We start from the raw sequence: 22,483 nt of genomic DNA on the forward strand, positions 1-22,483 counted from the left end.
TTGCATAAGGGTGCCACTAGAAATGGCCGGACCGGATATGTTATCAAAACATTGCAATTCTTTCTTAAAAAATCGTATGCCTGTGGCCTTTGGAATACAGACAGATGGCATATACCAATCATGCTGCAGAAGCAGAATGATGAAGCTATTCCGTGGATGCAAAATAATTTTCGAGGTTGTCTTACCTTCACGTATGTAACGTTCACCTAGATACTTATACGAGTAATTTGATACCAAATACTCGCAAACGTGACCATACATTTAAGGAAGATTATGGAAAGACCGCCTTTTTCAAACTCTCAACGCGCCTACTTCAAAGGAAAATCTATAGAAAGAGATAATTAGCATAATTGAATGGACGTTTGTTTACTCCGCAATGGTCTGCCTGGGCAAAGAAGGTCCTTTTGATAATGTGGGGACACACATCGTTGCGCCCAGTGTTATCAGGCTCCGATAATAAATTCGCTTATCATGGGACCTGCTACTAAGATGGCTTTGGGCATCTCCAACGGACTTTAGAGAACTTTGCTAGCATCGTGCCGTGGAAGACAGGTGATGAGTTCCAAAATAGCTTCGTATTTTTCACCGACAAGTGAAAAATGGCTCCGGATTTGGAGCGGGAACTTTCCGGGATATATAGATATATAATACACCGAATTCAGTGGGAGAAGGCCACAATTTGAGCTATTAGGGGACACGTACCTTCCTTTTGTCCACCGTTGTCATACCTTGGGCCAAGCGCTTCTTTCGTGCATATAAAGCGGTACTCGGTGGGTGTAGTTAGCATGCATATATATACACCTGAAGGAGTGCTTTCATAGGCATGCTTTCGTACAAGTTAGGAAGTTGGGGATAAATGCCCATCCGTGAACGAGAATTGCTACGAGATATGCATCCAGTAAATAAACCATTTATTGAGAGAGAGAAGCTTAATGTTCGAGCAACAACCAACCAGCGCCAGCGTAGTGGTGAAGGAAATACTCAAACTAACTAGGTAAAGTGAAAATAGGATAGATTAAATGAAGAGTTAGGAAGCAGATAGCATTGAAGCAATGCTATGGATACCTTGGCTTTACTTCCACAGAGACTGCAAGTAGAAGTGCGAACGATAGGGGGCACTTTACTGTATATAAATCTAAGAAGGGTAAATACGGTGCTGCCACATGTCATTAAGGTGGCACGGTTGGTCCACAAAGGTCGATATGGCGGGTGAGAAAAGCATTCATGCTAACCTGTGTTCCGTCTACTTATGAATACAGAAATTTCAATGCTACCGGCCGCACGCTTTCATACACGATGAGTCGATTCTGTTCAATAGTTCAGTAGTTCAGTATGCACCTGGCAGCTAGCTTGAAAGGCCATTCAAAGTGTAAAAGGAATCGCTTCCTATAACTGCTTGAGGAAGTATCGAAAAACCTCGAAAGTGTGATTAACTACTACCCTGTAATTAACAAATATTCGCAAACTCCATTACAGTGTGCCTTAGACAGGTTGGGCTTCGTAGAATACTTGTCCGTGGTTGATACCGAAAAACATCCGAAAATGGTAAGACTACAGTAATCTTGGTTGGAAGAGCGTGATTTAAATCTGGACGACCACGAGCCGTTGGTGCCCAACGTTAAAGTGGGAAAAGTGATGGTGAAAGGTTAATCGTCAAAGAGACCTTGGAGATGAAGTATCTACAAATGACATTCACAACCACCTGAAGAACGTTATCACTGATACGGCCACGAACACACTTGACCCAGTCGGAAAAGAAGTCAGAAAGGCTGGTCCGACGACAAATTTAAGCTAGCAACGAATTGGAAGAATGCTGCATGTCGAGTAATGTTGAATTCTCAAAAACACAGGTACGAACGGAGACTTATCACGAACTCCATTGAACGAAAAAACGACAGGTCTGTAAACTCGAAAAGTACAGGTACCAACAGCACCAGACGCACAAGTTTTAAGTCACCATGATGAAGCTTTATACACCTCAATTCTCATCCTGATTTCCAATCGAATAGGCATATTGGAGCGAATGGTTAAGTACGTTGATGAATTGCTCAACAACCAAAATATCGCCGAGTTGGAGGTCCCGCCAACTCAACACAACGGACAAATGCTGCCACTAGCAAACGTGACTTAAAAACCATAAGTCTTCACCAGCAGCCGACGTGATTACAGCCGAACGATTAAATATCAAGGTAACCAACTACACCAAACGGCACCAGTTGATACTCAAGCTGTGGGACAGCGAATCAATGCCTGATGATTGGCAACGAGGCACTATCTGCCCCATACATAAAAAGGAAGATACCACGCTGTGCAGCAATTATAGAGGTACCACGTTGCTGAGAACCATTTATAAGATATTTTTTTTTTTTTGAGAAATCCGCTATCTTCCTAGGCCGGATAGCCCCATACGCTCAGATAATCATCAGCCTATACTGAAGGGGCTTCACTCTAGGTAAATCAGCGCCCGATCAGATTTTTGCTATGCGGCGGGCGATGGAAAAACTATTGGAATATGGACATCAGTTGCATTATTTTTTCGTGGATTTCAAGGCCGCCTATCATACAATATCCAGGGTGAAACTGTACATAGCCATGAGAGAATTCGGTATCCCGATAAAATTGATAAGATTGACTAGGCTGACCCTGACCAATTATCGAGGCTCAATAAGTGAAGGCGGGCAGGTCACTTAATTCCTATGGGTGATCTAGTCTGAAAGCCTAGAAGGGCAATATCTATGTTAGAAAAAGAAGACGAGGCAGACCCTGCCTGCCTATGGTGTAGGCTAGGCTGCCAGACAAATTTTTGGGATTTCGAAATTGGTGGACCTCGGCGCAAAGTCGGGATATCTGAAGCTCCTTGTCAAGGCAGGCCTAGATCGGCTTTTGGTTTTTGGGGCAATATTAAACGAGGCGGCGCTGATTATGGCAGCTATGGTTTTAACGGACTTTTTTACGTGCTAAATGTATCGACTGTATTAAAAAAGGTATCCGGGAAGAACGAGATCGTGCAATTATTAGCATCATTCATGGGATGAATCCCAAAGTTTGGATGCACCGTTTGGAATTGGATGATTCCTCAAATTGTCATAGATGCGCTAGTACACCAATGAACGCTGTGCGCGTGCTGCTGTGCTGAAAATTAGTTGAGAGATACTCAAGACAGAGGCAAACTCCTTCCTTATCTCACCTCTCGCATCTTATAAAAATTGAGGGTCAGCAGCTGTAGTAGGCAAGAATCAGGGAAGCATGTAGAGCTGAATCATGGGTTATCCACGAAATAATACTTAAATGGTGGTCCGACGAGCAGGGTCGAAGACAAAGAGGCGGTTTTTGGTTAAAGGGAATCTCACTTGTATCCGTTCAGCTCTTATTGGTGGAAGTTTACTTACAACTTGCAAAGGGACTATGAATATGAGATGCAGAATAATCCAGCTCTAACAGAAGGCAGCAAAAAAAAAAAGAGGGGAGAAGTCAATCACTACGTTTCCATGTTCCATGTACATGCTTTATGCGCTTCGCTGGGCTGGCTTTGGGCAATCGGTATCCGGTTGGAAGAAAGCGCAAGCCCTGCAGGAACCGAGGCGCCCAACACAATTAGAATGAAAATTCAACATGGAACTTACAAAAATTCCAATAAGCAACCTCGACTTATCCTTCTTGATTTTCTGTAGCTTTTGTTCCGTTCACATGCGGGGTTGACTTGGCTTATCCGATCCTTAATACTCCTTTCAGTGTGACAAACGCTAATCAATGAGGTTCTACTTCGCCCTCGGGCCTGTTTCATTCAATGGAATACAAACTAAAATGATTTACCTTCCATAGCCCCGAACAATTATAAATACAGCAACAGACAGTTTCGTGATTTTAAAGTCTCTGAAAATGCAAACTGTCCCACGTCAAATAGAACTGGAAACAGCGAGTCTTCGGAGGGGTTTTACATATAAAAAAATTGTTGTTTCGGTATCCTTCGTTACTCCTGTGTTACAAATAATATTAATATAATATCCATGGAAATGTGTCATAAAATCTTCTGGTTGACTCCTGATTTTCTTATTTACTTAGCTCAACGTCTAACATTAACTTGCACCGGTTATAACGACAGCCACCCCATTTTGACCCTCCATTGTTGTATGACCGTTAATGGTTGTCGCCTCATGGTTCAGGATTTGACTCTGACTATCAACTGGTGGCGGCGGGGGTGGCAATGAATCCAATTGATTGTTCTCCATTAATATGACGTCATTCAATTGTTTGATTTCCTCGGACGTGGGTGGCGGTGGCGGCAGGCTAATGATGCTATCAAAGCCATTTTCCACGTCGTTGATATCATCGACAGGGACATCGATAACGGTACCATTTTCCTGGCTATTCCCGGTGCCATTTTCGTGAACTTTTTCTGTTGTTGGCTCGATTTCATTTTTGTGCCCGTTATTATTATCCGTGACAGGTGTTATTTCGCCATTTTCAATCTGTTGTTGACCATCCCGAGGGTCGGGATTGTTACAGGAGTCATTATTTTTGTTGTTACATGACAAGCTCTTTGGCTCGTTGTTGTGCGAAGACGACGAGGACAATGTGCCCGAATTCGGGACATTATTCACATCAAACGTCTCGGTGCCATTTTCCTTCGAACTAGCATTGTTGTCGCTTGACTTCTGTCCTTGGGAGCTGTAGTTATCGTTTATTTCACTGACAGTGTCCTGCTTCAGGAGAGCTGCCGTTATAATTGGTTTCGTTTCCGGGTCGGGTTTTTTATTGACTGGAGCACTACAATTCTCGTTTGCCATGTCCGTCTCATCATTTTCACATTTCATGGGTGAGACTTTAGCAGAAAGGTTGCCCATTTTTGGTGAGGGTGGGCGATATCCTTTCGTTTCAACCGTGTAGAGTTGTTGGTTGCCATATGTGTAGCCTTTGTTCGAGTCGGCTGACGATGTACTCAGGTCAGATTGAGAGAGTCCGGTATTAGAATTTGCTAAATTTGTGCTGAGTGGTTCCGGATCACATTTTAATGAAACGGCATTATTGCTATCTCTGCTTTCTTCCACTTCAGCAATTACTTTGTCCTCGTTGGCCTCTCCATCACGGGGCGGTTGATGGATTTGAACCTCTTCGTGATTTGTTGGTTTTGAATCGTTTCTGGATGTTTTTTCTGATTTTTCAATATCGACTGTGTGATTGAGTGTTCGTGCTTCAGAGGCATTACGTGGGCTTCCAGGAATTCCAGTGCTATCAGCTCCCCGTGCTACTTCTACAACAAATACACCATCCTTTTCAGATGGAGTGTAATGCATTTTGGTTTCCCGGGCATCCCGCGATATGTCCTAAAATAGAAAGAAAAATATCAGTAAAAGTTTAAGAGTTTTATGCAACAGATAGAAGATACTTTATAGCATTTGAGATAGGCAATGTGGAACCCACTACAGTGGAGAAATAGAACAGGAACCAATTTAGACGGAAATTCAATTATCTTTCTTTTGGATTTCTTTTTTCGGTACATTAACTATAAATAAATTGAGTGGTTACTTTGGAAGCATTATTGCCAGTCAACATATTAAATGTCGCACGAAAACTTTTGAGTAACAAAATGATCATAAAACAGGACAATGATTATTGCGTTCGAATGATAATATATGGTCGAGGTATCGTGAAAATTATCTAAAATTATATTTGAAACCCAATATCGTGAATAACGGGTGCAAAACTATCCAAAGGAATGCGAATTGGAACCGCTTAGTTGGTGCTCAGTATTGACAAGTCTGTTATCGAGGCAGACAAACAGATAGTAATAGGTAGAATCGCTCAGACGCAAAAAGAACTTGGATATGAGGAAGCCTACAAAAACGTTGAGGTGGCTATCGAGATCTGTGTCCTCACCTATTGTTGGCTGACATGTAACAAAGATCACCGAATGTGACAGCAATTCGTGCAGTACCACAGACAAGCTATTATAGAATTGCAGCAGAATAGAAGACAACAACGTCCACAGCCTTTACAGAATACCTCAGTGAGTTTTTCATAGCCCGAGGAGATATAGCTGGCGCTGCTGCATGAGGCGAGTAAACCTACAGGTGAATTATGCTCTTAAGTCGCGGAAAGTGTAGTACCAGCAAATATTGCATGGTAGCGATCGGCTTGCAATCCAACTCAACTAGCAGTAAGTAGTGCCAAACATGTGAAACACCAGCCTGCCTGTTGGAGCTCCGTCGTTTCGCTACCTAGCGGAGCAAGGGAAAATGCTTCAAATAATTCAGCTTAGAGACAGGTGCAAACCCATAGGGAGCGCATAGAATTGTGATGGTCCTTACAACCCGTCCATCTCCGCAGATTACATGCAAATTAGCTATGGGTTATCCCCGCAGTTACCAGAGGCTAGTTACTAGAAGTCTGCAATAGAATAGGAGTCAAGCGAGCTCCGGACCTGGAAAGGATACCAAGGTGATAAATATTATTAGTCTAGCTAAGGAGGCTCTCGTGTGGCATCGTTAACGGTACAGACAATATGTTGCCTCCGTAGACGTCCCACAGGGTTCTGATATTGTGAAACATCGCGCACAATGATATATTCAATGTTCCAGTTCTACGGCGGTGGGGGACGCCACCGACGTGCCTTCGTCGCAAATCATCTCGAAGATACTGAGTTGAATTTATTCGAGACCATTACTGCTGTTTGCAAAGGAAAAACAGAAGCAGTTCTCAAAGCACCGTAAAATAAATTATGTTTATCAGCATTTCTAAGCCAGCCAGCAACAATGAGTGAAAGCTCAGTTTTAAACAGCACACTAGTGAGGCAGCTTCCTCCAGTTCTATTGCAAGGACAAATTTGAAATCTGCAGGTTGTTAGTCCACCGATTTCTATCCGTTTTATTCACAGGGAATACTCTGAATGAACAAATAATCGCCACCTCATCATAAAGTCACTATTTCAATGAGATAACGATGCAATAAATAAACAACGAGTATTATTGAAGAGCCCAAATACACCCTGAGACGCTTAGATGTTACACGGTTATTCAGATTATAGTGACTTTAGCAGGTATATGGGGGGAAAACTTCCTTTAATGGCCAAAAAGGCAATGTTAATAACATCCTGAATTGAAAACCGACATGCAAGAGTAAAGGAGGATATTTCAAGCAAGGGCTTGGAATCCAGCACAGGCAGCTTACCACTAGATGCGCGTCTACATGCAGAATCTGAAGAAAAGTGTGGGCCCACAGAGGAAACCTACTCCTTAAAGGCTAAAATCATAAAGACGGAAGAGCAGCTAAAGGAGGTGGGCCACAAAATTGATACTCTGTTTAGGTTTGCAAAGCACAATGTTCCCAGGTAGAGAAGTGTGCGGGCAAAAAATGGATAGCCGTCAAATGAAAGCAAAAGAAAGTCTTGCACAGAAGCCATTTTAGTTTGAATGGTAGTGATATTTTTTCCGATACAGACATCAAAAATTTAAGGCAGAACAGCTGACAATGGATGTACGCAGTTGGGTTGGAAATGTTTTTGAAGAGGATGCAACTGTCAAGAGATAATAAGGGCCCTAGAAGCTGCAGCATAATCGCCTGAGTGGTTCCAGAGCAACAAGAGCTTACAAATGACATTGGGGTATGAAATGTGCATGTATGACTCGGGTGATACCGACAGATATTCTCAAAATCGCCTATTGGAACGTTTCGCTACCTTAGTTATCTAACAAAGGAAATGGTGCACATCGCAAAGCATTTTTTTTGTGGAACATTTGCTAGTGTCCGGGAAGAAAGAGAACACATCTTGTTCCTTGGAGCTTGGAACACTAATTTCAGAAAAGCTATCAGCCGCGTTCAAAATAAACGTAGCGAAGTGAAGCACAGAAGCTCGCCGCTTCTTAAGAAGTAATTTGATACAAGTGAGGCAACATTAATCTACCTATAACGTTGTTAATAATATTAAGAGTCCCAATAAACTTTCCAATATGATGCTTCATATTAAAAACTATATTATTGCACAATTGTACCGATCTTTGATGAACTTAAAGGGAAAAAAGTACTATTGATCAGCTCCAACTGGTTCTTAGAGCAAACCCTCAGCTTCCCCAAAATACCCATTTTGTATAAGTTGTGCGCCAATGAGCGCTACGAGCTTCCTTCGTGCTATCTTGTGACGTCGGTTCGCACGCTCTTATCGGATGCCATCCATGTGATTGGCAAACGCCTTACAATGACGGTCAATGGTTAAGTTCAGCGATCCCATCAGCATCAATATTGTTCTGCAGCCTCCATTGAATCGCAGCAATGTAGGCGGCTGTATTAACGACTTTCTGCCTAGAACTCAAGTACTTTGGGCCTATGCGCCACACCATAGCGTAAAGGATTCATTAGCGTTTTGGGTATTTCCACCCAAACACTTGGTGAGGAGATCGTCTCTGGAAGGATCTTTGTAGCTGGAAAGAATTCTGGACTCGATATTGGATGGAATGGCACGTGGTGGGTGGTTGAAAGATTTTATGGTATTAGGGGCCTCGGCCTTACACCACTTGCATCCGGAGCCGGCACCAATGGAGCATTCGGATCCCTGAATGCTAGTTACCGTTAAATTTACGTATTCTTTCGGCCTCGAACTATACGCCCACGCATCTTTTTTGTTCTTTGGATAAATCTTCTCTCACCAACAATCGAGAAAATACTGAAACCGGCCGCAGAAATTGTCGAAAAAAATGCAGGAGATGAAAGGGTGAGAATGAGTGGTGTTCTGTGAAAGCTAAAGGATCCCCCCCCTTTAAGAGGGGTTCGCAGCAAGTTTTCAAAATATTATAATATGCTATTATTAACTTTATTTAGACTAGTATCGTATCGGACAGTATTTTGAGTTTGAGTTTGAGTTTTTTTTCAGTTTCTGAGAACAGGCCCTTGAACTAATTGATCATCGCACTTCTCTCGTTTGCTACCAATGTCAAAACTAACATCGGCTTCGAAAAGTACTAATTGAGACCTTGACTATATTCGGTAAAAAAAGTATGCACCCATCTTTTACGTGTATGGAGACCCCCTTTTAGGTTCTACGTAGAACATTTTAATTCATCGTATGCTTGGGAGTTCCCAGTTTGAACCTTTCTACCAAATTTCATGACGATGTAACCATTTCTGAGAAAAGGGTTGTCAACAAAACTTTAAAAAGGCGACAACTGAATTGCTGGCATCTATTACCTCAGATAGGCCGATAAGAGGGTTGCAGAAAGTGTGGTACAGAAAAGAGTAGGAGAAGTGTAAGCTTCGTAGGAAGACCTGGAGAGAGCCGAAGTACGTTTCACACATTGACACCGGTGGTCGTCTTTGCCTCATTTAAGAGATTACCGGAACCATATACTATATGTACATTAGTTTAGTAAACCTGTTTTCTTAATTTTCCCTTGAGTTGTATGCAATGGTGAGCAATTGCTGTCATGATAATTTTTGTTTGTCAAAGAGAGGATAAGGATATTATCGGCAATTTTAATTTGCTTAAAATGCATGCGCCAATCTTGATACAAATTGTCGTTTCGGAGGTGCAATTACTCTCAATGAGAGAACACCAGTATTATCAACGGGATGCTACGCTATTGTAATATATTGGCTTTATCAACGACCAAGGACAAAAAGCAAAGCTAGCGCTATTCAGACTGTGTACACGCATATTTAGGACATAAGGATCCTGTCCACAGCAATTTTTCTTTTCAATATGTTAATAGTACAACAAAAATTCTAGTAGAAAAAATGTAGGTTTCTAAAAATTAAAGTTCTCAGCTCAACATTTTGCTTCGAATTGAGTTCAGATGGGTAGCCGCAATCCCCCAGCCAGATGTGAAGTGAACTGAATTACACACTGACATGAGATTCTATCATACTAACCAAGGTGACACCAAATCCACAGTTTTGCGTACACTAACAACTTGAATTCATTTTCCACAAATTAGGAACAACCCTGATTGATGACATGTCCTGAAAACTGAACTTATTGGACGAACCCAACGTTACATTTCCATCTAGAAGAAAATTGAAATCTGATGAACTGATGGTACGAATTAATATCATACTTTCCTCGACCGAAAGTGGGTTGTGGTTTGACGAGAAGGTTTCATTTGAATTGCGTAGTACATATGGTACATAGCAACATCTTTCAACCTCCTTTTTGATTTCCAAGTACATTTTTACAAGGGGTAAGCATTATGGAAATGTGAACCAAAATCGAAGTGCATCGAAACCAGTTGCTTATAGACAAATCCCTCTCAAAACCATGAAATGTACACATGGAAAGACGTGAGCTTAGATAATAAGGGAAAAGTCGTTACCAGTTCGATATTGCCCGCAATTAGGTTGAAATTGCGGTCCAATGAGTTCCTGGACATCGATACCTAGGATGGGAGAAAAGCAATGAAATCATCGAAGGTATTTTCTGACTTCAAGCAGTATGAACTAGCCCCCTTCCTATATCTAGGAAGAAGCAAAATTGTTAACATAAATGAACGAGGTTAGCCTACCATGCTGCTAGATTCATCATCATCATCATCAACGGCGCAACAACCGGTATCCGGTCTAGGCCTGCCTTAATAAGGAACTCCAGACATCCCGGTTTTGCGCCGAGGTCCACCAATTCGATATCCCTAAAAGCTGTCTGGCGTCCTGGCCCACGCCATCGCTCCATCTTAGGCAGGGTCTGCCTCGTCTTCTTTTCCTACCATAGATATTGCCCTTATAGACTTTCCGGGTGGGATCATCTTCATCCATACGGATTAAGTGACCCGCCCACCGTAACCTATTGAGCCGGATTTTATCCACAACCGGACGGTCATGGTATCGCTCATAGATTTCGTCATTGTGTATGCTACGGAATCGTCCATCCTCATGTAGGGGGCCAAAAATTCTTCGGAGGATTCTTCTCTCGAACGCGGCCAAGAGTTCGCAATTTTTCTTGTTAAGAACCCAAGTTTCCGAGGAATACATGAGGACTGGCAAGATCATAGTCTTGTACAGTAAGAGCTTTGACCCTATGGTGAGACGTTTCGAGCGGAACAGTTTCTGTAAGCTGAAATAGGCTCTGTTGGCTGACAACAACCGTGCGCGGATTTCATCATCGTAGTTGTTATCGGTTGTGATTTTCGACCCTAGATAGGAGAAATTGTCAACGGTCTCAAAGTTGTATTCCCCTATCCTTATTCTTGTTCGTGCTTGTGTTTGACCAGTGCGGTTTGATGTTGTTGGTTGATTCGATGCTGCTAGATTGGGAACTCAATTGACCAAATTTCAAGGAAGGAAGCCGGGAAAAAATTATCTGTTGCTAACTTTTATCGAAGTCATAATACTGTATTACTTGCATTGGTTAGGTTTTCATCGCAACCAACAAATCGATTTCCTTCTTGCTTGGTGAGATTCAATTATTTTTTCTGTGTTGCTGTTCCTTGCCAGACAATTGGCAGGATTTGGTGAGTACTAGGAATGGTGCGCATACCAGCCTAATCAGGGTCACTACACGAAGATGACCCAAGATAGGGTTCCGCAATTCAATATTAATTATTTCATGTCGTTGCAGTTTCAGGAGCAGCTTAACAGGTAAAACATATCAAATGATAAGCCATGTCACGGTCTCTGATCGTAATTACAAGGCTGTATGGGCCATGCTCTAGTGGAGATGGAACATTAAAAAGTTGATTGTTTCAGCATTTGTAGATAATCTCCGCATCTCTACAATTCGCTCTACGTCAGTAATGGATGCATTTGTTGTTTAGAAAATCTGGGAACAGAAATTAAAGAAGAAATCCTTTTCCTCTTATATCAGGTGCTGATTAGGACATTCGATACTCCCAGCCAAGCACTGCATGTGCAAATATTAGAACATCCTCGAGAACTTCAGTCAGTGACTACTTTCTTGAATTTCTTAGATATGCGTTTCATCTTTGGAGACAATTAAGGTTCAGACTTTGTTTTGTCTAAAAGAAAGGCATCGATCTCCAGCATGCTCATCCTGATCTTGCTCCGAAAGTAGAGCAAGACATAATTATTACATGTTAATGCCAAACTCCGCCAGGTTATTTATATAGCGTGCTGGTCCCGAGCTTAGGTAAAGATGGAGGGTTTGAGGCAACGCACTTTGTACTATCCTCAATAAAACAAAAAGAAAGTGCTCAGATTACCAAAAGATAAAAGTATAATTAAAAATATTCCACTATGCTAGATCCCACTTCATCTCTGTTGGCGACAGGTCCCACGACAGGCCAACCAAGAAAATCCATCGAATGCCGTTAGAAACAACATTACTGGATCGAGTAATAATAAGCCCAGGAGAAAAGCTGAGGTTTTCCCCCCTGTGTCGACGCGGCAGGATGGGCCGCGGTCCTGTCGAGAAATGGGAAAGGATTCTTGACGCATTGGCGACGTCAGAACGTAAGTAAATTAGTCCGAGCAAATTCATACGTATTGAATTGAATGCGCATCAAATATTGACATCCTCATTGGAAAGACCGAGGAATCACATGAGCCTCTCAAAAAAGGCACATTAATATCTGCTCCTTACAAGAAACTCGATGGTCTGATGCCAAACGCTGTGACATAGTATGTGAACTCGGTAAAAATGTCTATAAATTTCTCTATTCTGGTATCCCACACACAATACGATGATGCCATTCAAGAAGTCGAACCGTTTGATAACCGGCTGATGAAGCTTACCATTATATCAATTGATTGTACTATTCACTTCTTCACGGCGAACGCACCACAGACAAGTCGACCTGATTTCAAGAAGGATGCTTTCTGACAATTTCTCGACGCAAAAACATATAACGTGCCTGCTGACGACAACATCGTCATGGCTGGTGACCTTAATGGTCATAAGCGTAAAGAAGCACGCGGCAATAAGGTGCTATGAGGGAAAAGAGTTTAGAGTGCGCCATGAGGGTAGCGAGCGTATAGCGGATTTTGCGGACACCCATGACCTTGTAATTATGAATACATGGTTCATCAGACAATTGCCTCATCTTTCTACATTTTATAGAGGGAACAGTAAAACGCAAATCGGCATCCTACCACCGTCACTGATCGCAATGCCGTTCTCTATGCGACCATCGCACCTCAACATCGACCGCCGATTGCCGTCTTGCAAATCAAGTCACTGATAAAACAGGACGAGGAACACACTGGTCTGCGGCGCACTAAAAGATGGCGATTTCGTCAGAAAAGAAGAAATGATCTCACTTATGCGATTACCAAACATTAGGAATGTGGAAGAATCCTGGAATCTAAAGACACGACCCACAAAGCGTTATATGTAATCCTCGGGGTCACCAAGCCAAATAAGTGGTTCATTAAGCAAGATACCTGGCTTTGGAATGACGATGTTGAAATCCGTCCGTGAAAAGAAACATCTCTACCACAATTTTCGACGATAAAACGTTGACCAATTCGCAAATTTGCAAGAATGCCAACCGGGAAACAAAGGAAGCGATCGCTGTTACCCAAGCGCTCCATTGCAAAGATCTGCGGTGGTGTTCTTTCGACGTATAAACGAGCGTCTCAAATCTAAAATCTACTGCAAAGTCGTCCACTCTGTCGTCCCTTATGGTTCTGAGTGTTGGCGGACTATAAAAGACAATGAACGGCATCTTGCAGTAATGAGGACGAAGATTCTGAGTTGGGCTAGTGGTGTAACACACTTTGATCATATTCAAAATGAGGATATGCGCGACCGCTATGGGGGGGGGGCAAATTGTGAGAGAGGTGTTTTCAATGGTATGGTTAAGTGATTCGAGCTAACCAGAATTCACTTGCCAAGATTGGTCTGAACATCGAAGTCGAAATCGGTAAGCGTTCAAAAGGCCGGCCGAAACAACGGTGGCTCGATACGATGGATGGGGATTTGAAGGCTTCGCAACTATATTCAGACCAGGAATTTGATAAAATGAAATGGTGCAACCGATCACGACGACTCGACCCCACTTGTGAACGGGACAAACGCTAAAGAAAGAGAAGAAAAGGTTAAGACTCAGTTCAAAAAACAGATCGACTGAAATAAAGGCAAGTGTGGAAACAACAATGGCATTGTCTATGAGTGTATGAATGCTTTCACTATTTCGAAAAAAGAACTAGGTGCGAAACCAGATTTGAAAAAAAATATTCCTATTAAATTGCAGAAGTCGATCACATGGAAGAGGTAAAACTCCTTGCGCGTGAAACCCCTCATTATTTAGATATTTAAAACCAGCAACAAAGTATGGGTGGTTTTTGGCGCAATAGCGAAAACGTAAAAAAAATATTCAAGAAGATATTTTACCAATTTCGCTACGTTTTCGGATAAAGGCAGATCCTGAGTTTAGGAACAAGATCATAATTCGTAGCTCAGCAATGGATCAGCCAAACCATATCGTCTTCAAATAGTTACAAGAGTGATGTTCAGCAATGGAATTACACATGTATAATCCAAGTTGAATCCAGCTGGCAATAGTGTCCAATGGCATGGAAGCCTAGAAAATTTTGCAATAGCACCGAGTGGTTCAACGGTGGTCGCATATCAAGCTCCCTCGTACATCACTGTGTGAAGTATTATATTTTAAGATCGATTTCCGATCTATTTCACAAATTATGGACAATTTGCCAGAAGGAAGACTGCAACAAAGTCGCTTAATTTCTAAGACTAGTATCAACTATTTGGATCCTGTATACATTAACTACGAAATACCAGAAAAACGTTCGAGGGGGCGACATAACACTATTCGTTTGTTTCGCCACAAAGGCACTACATCTAGAGTTAGGATCAGACTTAACTTCAGATGCTTCCTAGAAAGCTTAAAGAGGTTCATTTGAACCGATTTGATGGGAGCACGAAAGAAGTTGCAGAACCTATTATCCAACAGAGAAACGGAGAGCCGCGAAGCACCACATGAAATGTAGCTTACGGGGAGCATCTCTTACACTTGAACAATTATTAACAATGGTCGTAAAGATTAAAGCTGTGCTCAACTACAGACCGCTTACGCCACTATCAGCCGATTCTGATGATTTGCAGCCATTAACAGCCGGACGTTTCTTGATTGGAAAGCCCTTAACAAAAATCCTTGATGTAGATCCTCAAATTGAAGATCTCAGCACTATTACATAGCGCTTGTGATGTCGACGAATAGCGAATCTGATGTTGCTTTCAAGGGAGTATCAGCTTCAGAATCGGCACATTGAGTTTCGTACTTAAGTGCTCTTGAAGGAAAATAGCACTCTTCCTCCACAATGGCGAATGGGAATAGTGCTAAAATCAATCAAGGGTAAAGACAAACTGATATTTATTGTAGAAACGCAATCCGATAAAGTTCATAGAGCGGTGCAGAAGGTAAACTCATGGGATATCCAACCTATCAGGTTGAACTAAGAATGACAGCCTTAACGAAGGCCGAAGCCATTGAAGATTCTTCAACAGAAATATATTGACAATCACCTTGGAAATCCAATGCCGTGTATCGTCGTATCCGCAAACAATGACCAGGATCTACAGGGTTGAAGGGACGGAAAGGAATAAAATAGACAGCTTTGGACAACTACAAAGCTGACTGTATCTGCGCTTAGTTTTATGAGTTCCAACTAAACAACCAGTAGATCAAACAGGTAAGGATTGCGGCTTCCAGAAAGGAGATAAGGTCCATATTTCTGGTTCCGGGCGGTGCTTTGGGAGAATTTGCCTTTGATGCTCTCGATTGTTGCGTACGTCAACCAGATTTTGTACTAACACAAATGTATCACACGGTCGCCAGGACAGGACTTATTGTACTAAATATCGCTAGCATCCTCAGCACACTCTGGTTACGAGGGCACAATCGTTGATGTGACCTTTGCTGCGGAGTCCTTAGTGCTGACGGTCCAACAATGGAAGGTACTAGAAGGCTTCACAGCAAGTAATGATCAGTGCATTTCTTTCGAAGTACCAAATGGCTTCTCCAACATTCTGACGCCCCGCAAGCAGCTACCGCGAGGAATATTGGGGAAAATTGAAGCCGGAGAATTTGTCAAAGCTCTCTCAAGAGAGATAAATTTGCGAAAAGGTCCAGGTGCAGATAGAAAAATTGCGACTGAATCGTCAGTTCATTCTGCAGTGCGCGCTATCACCGCAGCTTACAATGCATCGGCACTGAAAAGAAAACTCTGTCCCGGGAAATTACTTATGTACTGGTGAACGGCTTAAATTGCAAATCAACGAAGGAACTGCCACAGACTTCGGCCAATTACTCAGCGTGCAAGAGGCCAAGATGAAGGGAAACATGTTGAATATTACAGAGAGAAGAAGGAACTCCGCCACGAAATTAAAAGACAACAAGTCGGGAAACCGGAAGCTGGACGCTTCAGGTACGAAAGGTTTTGTGTATTTCTTAGTACGTAGCACGTAATATATCCATATATTATGTGAGAGTATCCACTTTCAGGTGATATTGACATTCACAGTCTTCAATTTTCAAAGAAGCAACAAATTTGAGGTATTATAACTTTGTTAGTAATAGTGCGATTTCCACCAAACTTGGTAAGATCATGCTCTATATTATAGCCTATATCACTGCGAAATTTCATGGTACTAGGATGAATTTAAGGGGGGTTTCTAACCAATTACAAAAAATTGTAGTAATACACTATTATTAACTTTATTTAAACAGATATCGGCACGGAATGTACTTTGGAGCCCAGGCACCATATAGTGGCAGCCTCCTGATTTTTTTCAGATTTTTCGGTTTGGTAGTTTCTGAGAATGGCCCCCTTAAAGAAGTGATCACTTTCAACCCCCCGCGCTCCCCACCCTTCCAACGAATGCCAAAACTGAGATCGGCTTTGAAAAGTACTAATCGAGACCTTTAATTTGATACCCCACATGACAATATTTGATGAAAAAAAATTTTACACCCCCGTTTTGCATGTATGGGGACCCCCCCCCCCCCCCCCGCCTTAAATTCGACGTAAAAGGATGTAATTCACTGTATGCGTGAACGTTCACAGTTCCCACCTTTCTACCAAATTTGGTGTCAATCGCTATATCCGTCTCCGAGAAAAATGCGTGTGACGGACAGACAGACAGACAGACAGACGGACAGACAGACAGACAGACAGTAAACCGATTTTAATAAGGTTTTGTGTTTACACAAAACCTTAAAAAGGACGTTTTGCGCAGCAGCTAATCAGCGACGTTATTAGAGAGGGCCTCGGTTATCATGCAAGTCCTTTTTCTTGTGCACCCCATCCGAGTTGACGACGTCAATGCAAGAATTCGTACTGAGGAATGCGTACCCTTCACTGTAAAGGAAGTTGAAGAGGCGGCCATGTCCATGAAGACAAAAAAACCCCAGGACCGGTTGGTATTTCCAGGGAAGCGCTGAAACTTACATGTAAATACAACACTGACTGACGCAACACGTACTGTGGGAGACAACTTACCGACACAACAAGGTTTCATTGTGGGGCGCTCCACAATTGATGCGAATGAAAAAGTGTTCCAAGCGATGAAACGAGCTGAGGCACGTAGTCGCCACTGCCGGTGAGTGGTGCTCCTTATGACACTAGACGTAAGAAACACCATCAATTTTCGAACTGGTTCGACCTACTTGTGACGCTGGAAACTACCAGTAGTTTTTTACTGTGGGGCTACTTGAAGAGCCGTGCCCTGCTGTGCAAGACCCAGGAAGTACAGTGCAAAATGAAGGTCACATTGGAGGTGGGTTTGGGATCTACCATTGACCTGCATCTCTGGAACGCCATATACTTATCGTACCGTTTCGAAGCCAGCAGTATACTTCATAGAATGGAAGGGAAATAAGGAAGCCAATGCTTGTGAAGAAGGACACACTCTTTGCATGGCGACAATCTCGGGCAAGAGAATCGAGGGGGATGGTCTGCTCATATCATCAAAGTCGTGCAGCCGTGGTTCAATTGAAAGCACGATGAGGTTGACTATAACCTATCCAGCGGACACGGGGTTTTTTAGTCGCACACGATTAGGAAATCACGGTGGTCCGACTGCATTTATTGCAAGGACGTGGTGCATGATGTCTGCTATATCTTTTTCTTCTACAGGAGATAGGATAGGGATCGTCATCGCCTTCCGATGGAAGGGTGTCAAGTATCTCAGGAAACCATAATTGAGGCCATACTGTAGAGCGATACGTGGGGTCGACTGGCAAACTCAAGGCATTCTTCAGGCGAAAAGGAGGAGGTGGGCTAGAAGGATACCAAGGTAGCTGCCGCTGTCTTAACGTCGGGATTTTGCTCCTACACTGAATAGGCCTGGCCTGAGGTAACGTGTCATACGGTTCCAGGTTAGAGTCACAGGTACACCGGGGGTGTATAGCCGGCAGTCTGTCTAAGAGTCGGGCACTTTGCGCTTAAATGCATTTCGTCTTCCTACCGCAAAAAAAAAACTGAGATCATGAATATGAAGCAAAAAAAACTATAAGTTGAAAAGAAAAATAAAAGCTAGCCCCAGAAATAAATGTAGTAATTTTTGTATTAGCTTTAAGTTTAAATTAGGTATTCCGCTTTAAACAAATAAACATATTTCCTTTGCATTAGATTTGAATTAGATAGTTTCAAATGTAGAAGGGATTGAAATCATAAGCTTAACATGTCAGATATATATATAGGGCCTACAAATAAGTTCTGTCGGTTTTTTTGTTAAATTTGAAGCTTTATTGTGAAAAATTGGTTATACATTCATTGTTCAAAGTATTGCCCATCGCTAGCCACAACTTTCTTCCATCTTTCAGGCAATTCATAGATATCATCGTGCCAAAAATTGGCCGGCTTGGCCGCTATCCACTCATCGAGTCATTTTTTGAGCTCCTCGTAATTGGAGAAGTACTGGTCAGCCAGGCCATGCTACAGCGACCGGAAGAGGTTGCCCGCGACCGTTTCGTTCGGTTTTAGCAGCTCATAGTATACCACACCCAGCTGGTCCCACCATATACACAGCATGATCTTCTCACCATGAATATTCGCTTTGGCCGTCGATGATGAGGCATGGCCGGAGTATCCCCACGTTGTCCGACGCTTGGGATTATCGTAATGGATCCACTTTTCATCGCCAGTAACTATTCGATGCAGAAAACCCTTCCTTTCTTGTCGTTGGAGCAGTTGTTCGCACGTGAAAAAACGGCGTTCGACATCTCTTGGCTTCAGTTCATACGGAACCCAATTTCCGACCTTTCGGATCATTCCCGTTGCTTTTAAACGGTTGGAAATGGCTTGCTGAGTGACTCCAAGTGTTTTTCCAAGTTCTTCTTGCGTTTGCGATGGATCTTGGTCGAGCAATGCCTCTAATTCTTCATCTTCAAAAACTGTTGGCCGTCCGGCGCGCTCTTCGTCTTCCAAATCAAAATCGCCACTTTTAAACCGTCCAAACCACCTCTGACACGTTCGCTCAGATAGAGCATGGTCACCATAAACTTCCACCAAAATGCGATGACTTTCGGTTGCTTTTTTCTTCATGAAGTAGAACTCCCCGCAAAAACACATTATTTGGTACAAAATTGGCCATTTTCGTTGATGAAAAAAGTATTGTTGTTTACACTTCAATTAAATAATTTATACTGACGTTTGTGCCTATTGACAGTAGCTTTCCGATGAATGTTTTGAAATGTGGTTCAATGGAATAAAAAACAAGCTACGCCATCTATTGTGAAAACCGACAGAACTTATTTGTAGACCCTATAATTCACATTCTGGAGTAGATCCAACACATGAAGGAGACTGAGAATCTAGCAAAACTAACTATTCCTAACTTCCAGAATATCATTCTCGACCAACTCGGCCTAACGGTCTCAGCATTGGATTGGATATCAAGTATTAACCACTCCGTACTTGTATGCCTAAGCCTAAATTTAGCTCTTGCCTTACATACCCAACCAAGAAACAAATCAGATTTTCTCTCTGCGTCAAGCGATGGACAAACTATTGGAATATGGACATCAGTTGCACCATTTTTTCATCGACTTCAAGGCCGGCTATGATAGCATAGCCAAGGTAAAACTGCACAGCGACGATAAGACAAGAGAGCAAGAAAAATTGTGAATTCTTGGTCACGTTCGAGAGAAGAATCCTCTGAAGAATTTTTGGCTCCCTACATGAGGACGTACGATATCATGATCGTCAGGTTGTGGATAAAATCTGGCTCAATAAGTTGCATCGGTTAGGTTACTTGATCTGTACAGTTAAGTCCTTGAGGGTTTTACGGGGCACCTGTCTGGACTTAATCCCACGATCTTCTTAGGACACGAATTGATTTTGTGACCACAATCAGAGCCCCGCTGAGACAAGCAACAACGGTACCAGTCTATACCAAGTGGCTTAGCATTCATAGTGGTGGATGCAAGACTTACCTAAATCTCTAACGAACTGAGGAGTACGGCACCCGTATTGAAACGTAAAACCACGCCGATTACCGATTACCGAAATTACCGACGACTACGTCGCCCCAAGGGCACTTAGCGCAGGACAGTAGAGGGGGAGTCCGAGGGTCTCGGGAAGTCGTGGGGGAGTTGAAGGACATCTCAGGTAACCGCGAAAAATGGCGTAGGTGCAGTTGACGCTCTATACCCCAACGAGGGATGAATAGAGAGATTAGATTCGATCATTAATTTTGTGTAGTAGATTCTCACCAGCAATGTATTGTCTGAATGAGTTTAAAATGCAGTGTCCCTTTTTATTTTATAATGATCCAACATCATATGAGGCTCTCTTAAATCTTTATATGAAACTTTCTATTACTTTTCCTTTGGTCTTTAGAACCCTAGACATCATAAAAGTTATCGAGCAGCTCAACCCAACATACAAAGCAAATAATAATCCAAAAAGGAATTTCCAATATTTTAATGGTTCTTGACAATTTCCGCTTGAAATTGTCTGATTACATTCAATATCACAAGGAAAAACTTTCTAGGAGACATCCTTCTCGAAAAAGGAAAAAGTTGAAGTCACTAAATGTCGTTTTACAACGGTCGCATATTCGAAAAAAGTTTCCATTTATTGGAAGGTAAAGCCATAAAATTGAATTTCATTTTGAAATTCCGCAAAATTTAATCAGTCACAATGATTGTAGGGTCCTTTTCGCAGGAGGAAATCTGAATTCCAGACCGAATTCGTTGATATCCTTCTCGAGGTCACTTGAAACTTTATTCCTTGTCTTGATTTCATTCGTCTAGGCTTAACCAAGGACCCATATTGCCGGCTAGAAAATTCGGTTTCATTTATAATTTAAGTTCAAAGGAAACCACCACAATCTCGATGGATACGGTGGGCTTCGGAGCTAAAGAAACCTAATCTGAGCCAATTTCGAGGACATCTCAGGAAGTGGAAGAGGATGTTATAAAACCAAACTTCCCCGAACAGTAAAATTCAACTTGTTTTCTGGTCTCTTATTCATTTATTTTAGAATGGCAACTGGTTCAGTGTTAGGTGGTCATAATATGGTTCATTTAAGGGTGCGAGGGAGCGCTGTTTGCCCGAAATTCTTCTTCCTTGAGTTGTGTATTCAGTTGAAAGCGACTTCCGTCAGATGTAAATAAATATTCTTTATCTTTTCTGGAAGAATTCAAGAGTTCACCAATTTAAAAAGAATTTTCCGAATTCCCCACTCCCCTTCCGTTAACAAACTTTGTTTTTCCTTTGCTAGACAGAAAGTGTGCCCCATTATTAGCAGGAGTGTCATTGCATACAAATGTATTTCTCAGAAACGGTAGTTGCCCTCATCAATACCTATTTCATGCCGAATTCGACTAGACATTCAGGTATAGTTCCCCCGGCTCACCCACTACCCTAACCACTTCTTCAATGCACCACAAGCGCAATATTTTTCTTCTCAATTTCCTTGAAAATTGAACATAAAACGGCAGCAATCGAGAGACTTTTCTTCCCATTTTCCTTTTGCCTGAGTAATTGGAGGGAGCATTCAAGCTTGGCGAATGATATTATTAGTTGCGAAATACAGAGCACTTATATATAATACAAAGGAAGAAGTTACCTCAAATAGGAAAGGACCCTGCCAAACATATTTTCTTCTTGATTTCATTCCTGAAGTTTTAAGTGAAGTGAAACACAGAAAATTTCTGGGGGAGGCTATTAATTTCCGCACAGGATATTTGAAATTGCGGAAAAGTCAAAGATAGGGATGAGGAAAACTTTCAAGGAAATTTGCTTTTCTGAGTATGATATACGTTTATTGATAGCCATTGCGGTGTGTACGTTAATATGCGGTTGCTACTTTACAATGTCTCGTGCATTACCATCTAATTTTTCTTTTAATGGAATATTACTTTGAAATTAATATTTTCAAGAAACATGTGGGTATCTCACTCAGTAGCTCAAAGATGTATTCTGCGATGGAAAGGCCGCACGTGCTGATCTTATTACGCACGTGTGGGTGGAAAGAAAGCTGAATTTATAGGATCTGAGATAATTGGCACCGAATTTACTTCCCACTCTAATTTTCTAGTGACACCTTTCTGTAGGAAAATCAAACAAGTCGGGAAAC

At 42.1% G+C, this 22,483-nt stretch overlaps 1 protein-coding gene across 2 annotated transcripts in view; it reads right to left on the reverse strand.

Annotated features, from left to right (window-relative positions):
• Positions 1-3,868: 3,868 nt before the first annotated feature.
• LOC119658080 (serine-rich adhesin for platelets) overlaps positions 3,869-22,483 on the reverse strand; it is a 459,260-nt gene continuing 440,645 nt past the window's right edge. For both annotated transcript variants that reach the window (XM_038065342.1, XM_038065341.1), the window contains one exon: positions 3,869-5,324. In XM_038065342.1, coding sequence (XP_037921270.1) covers positions 4,077-5,324 — 1,248 coding nt within the window. In that variant the 3' untranslated portion in view covers positions 3,869-4,076. The remainder of the gene's footprint in view (positions 5,325-22,483) is intronic.

Source organism: Hermetia illucens, chromosome 5 (genome assembly GCF_905115235.1).
Source record: "Hermetia illucens chromosome 5, iHerIll2.2.curated.20191125, whole genome shotgun sequence".
NCBI classification, from domain to species: Eukaryota; Metazoa; Arthropoda; class Insecta; order Diptera; family Stratiomyidae; genus Hermetia; species Hermetia illucens.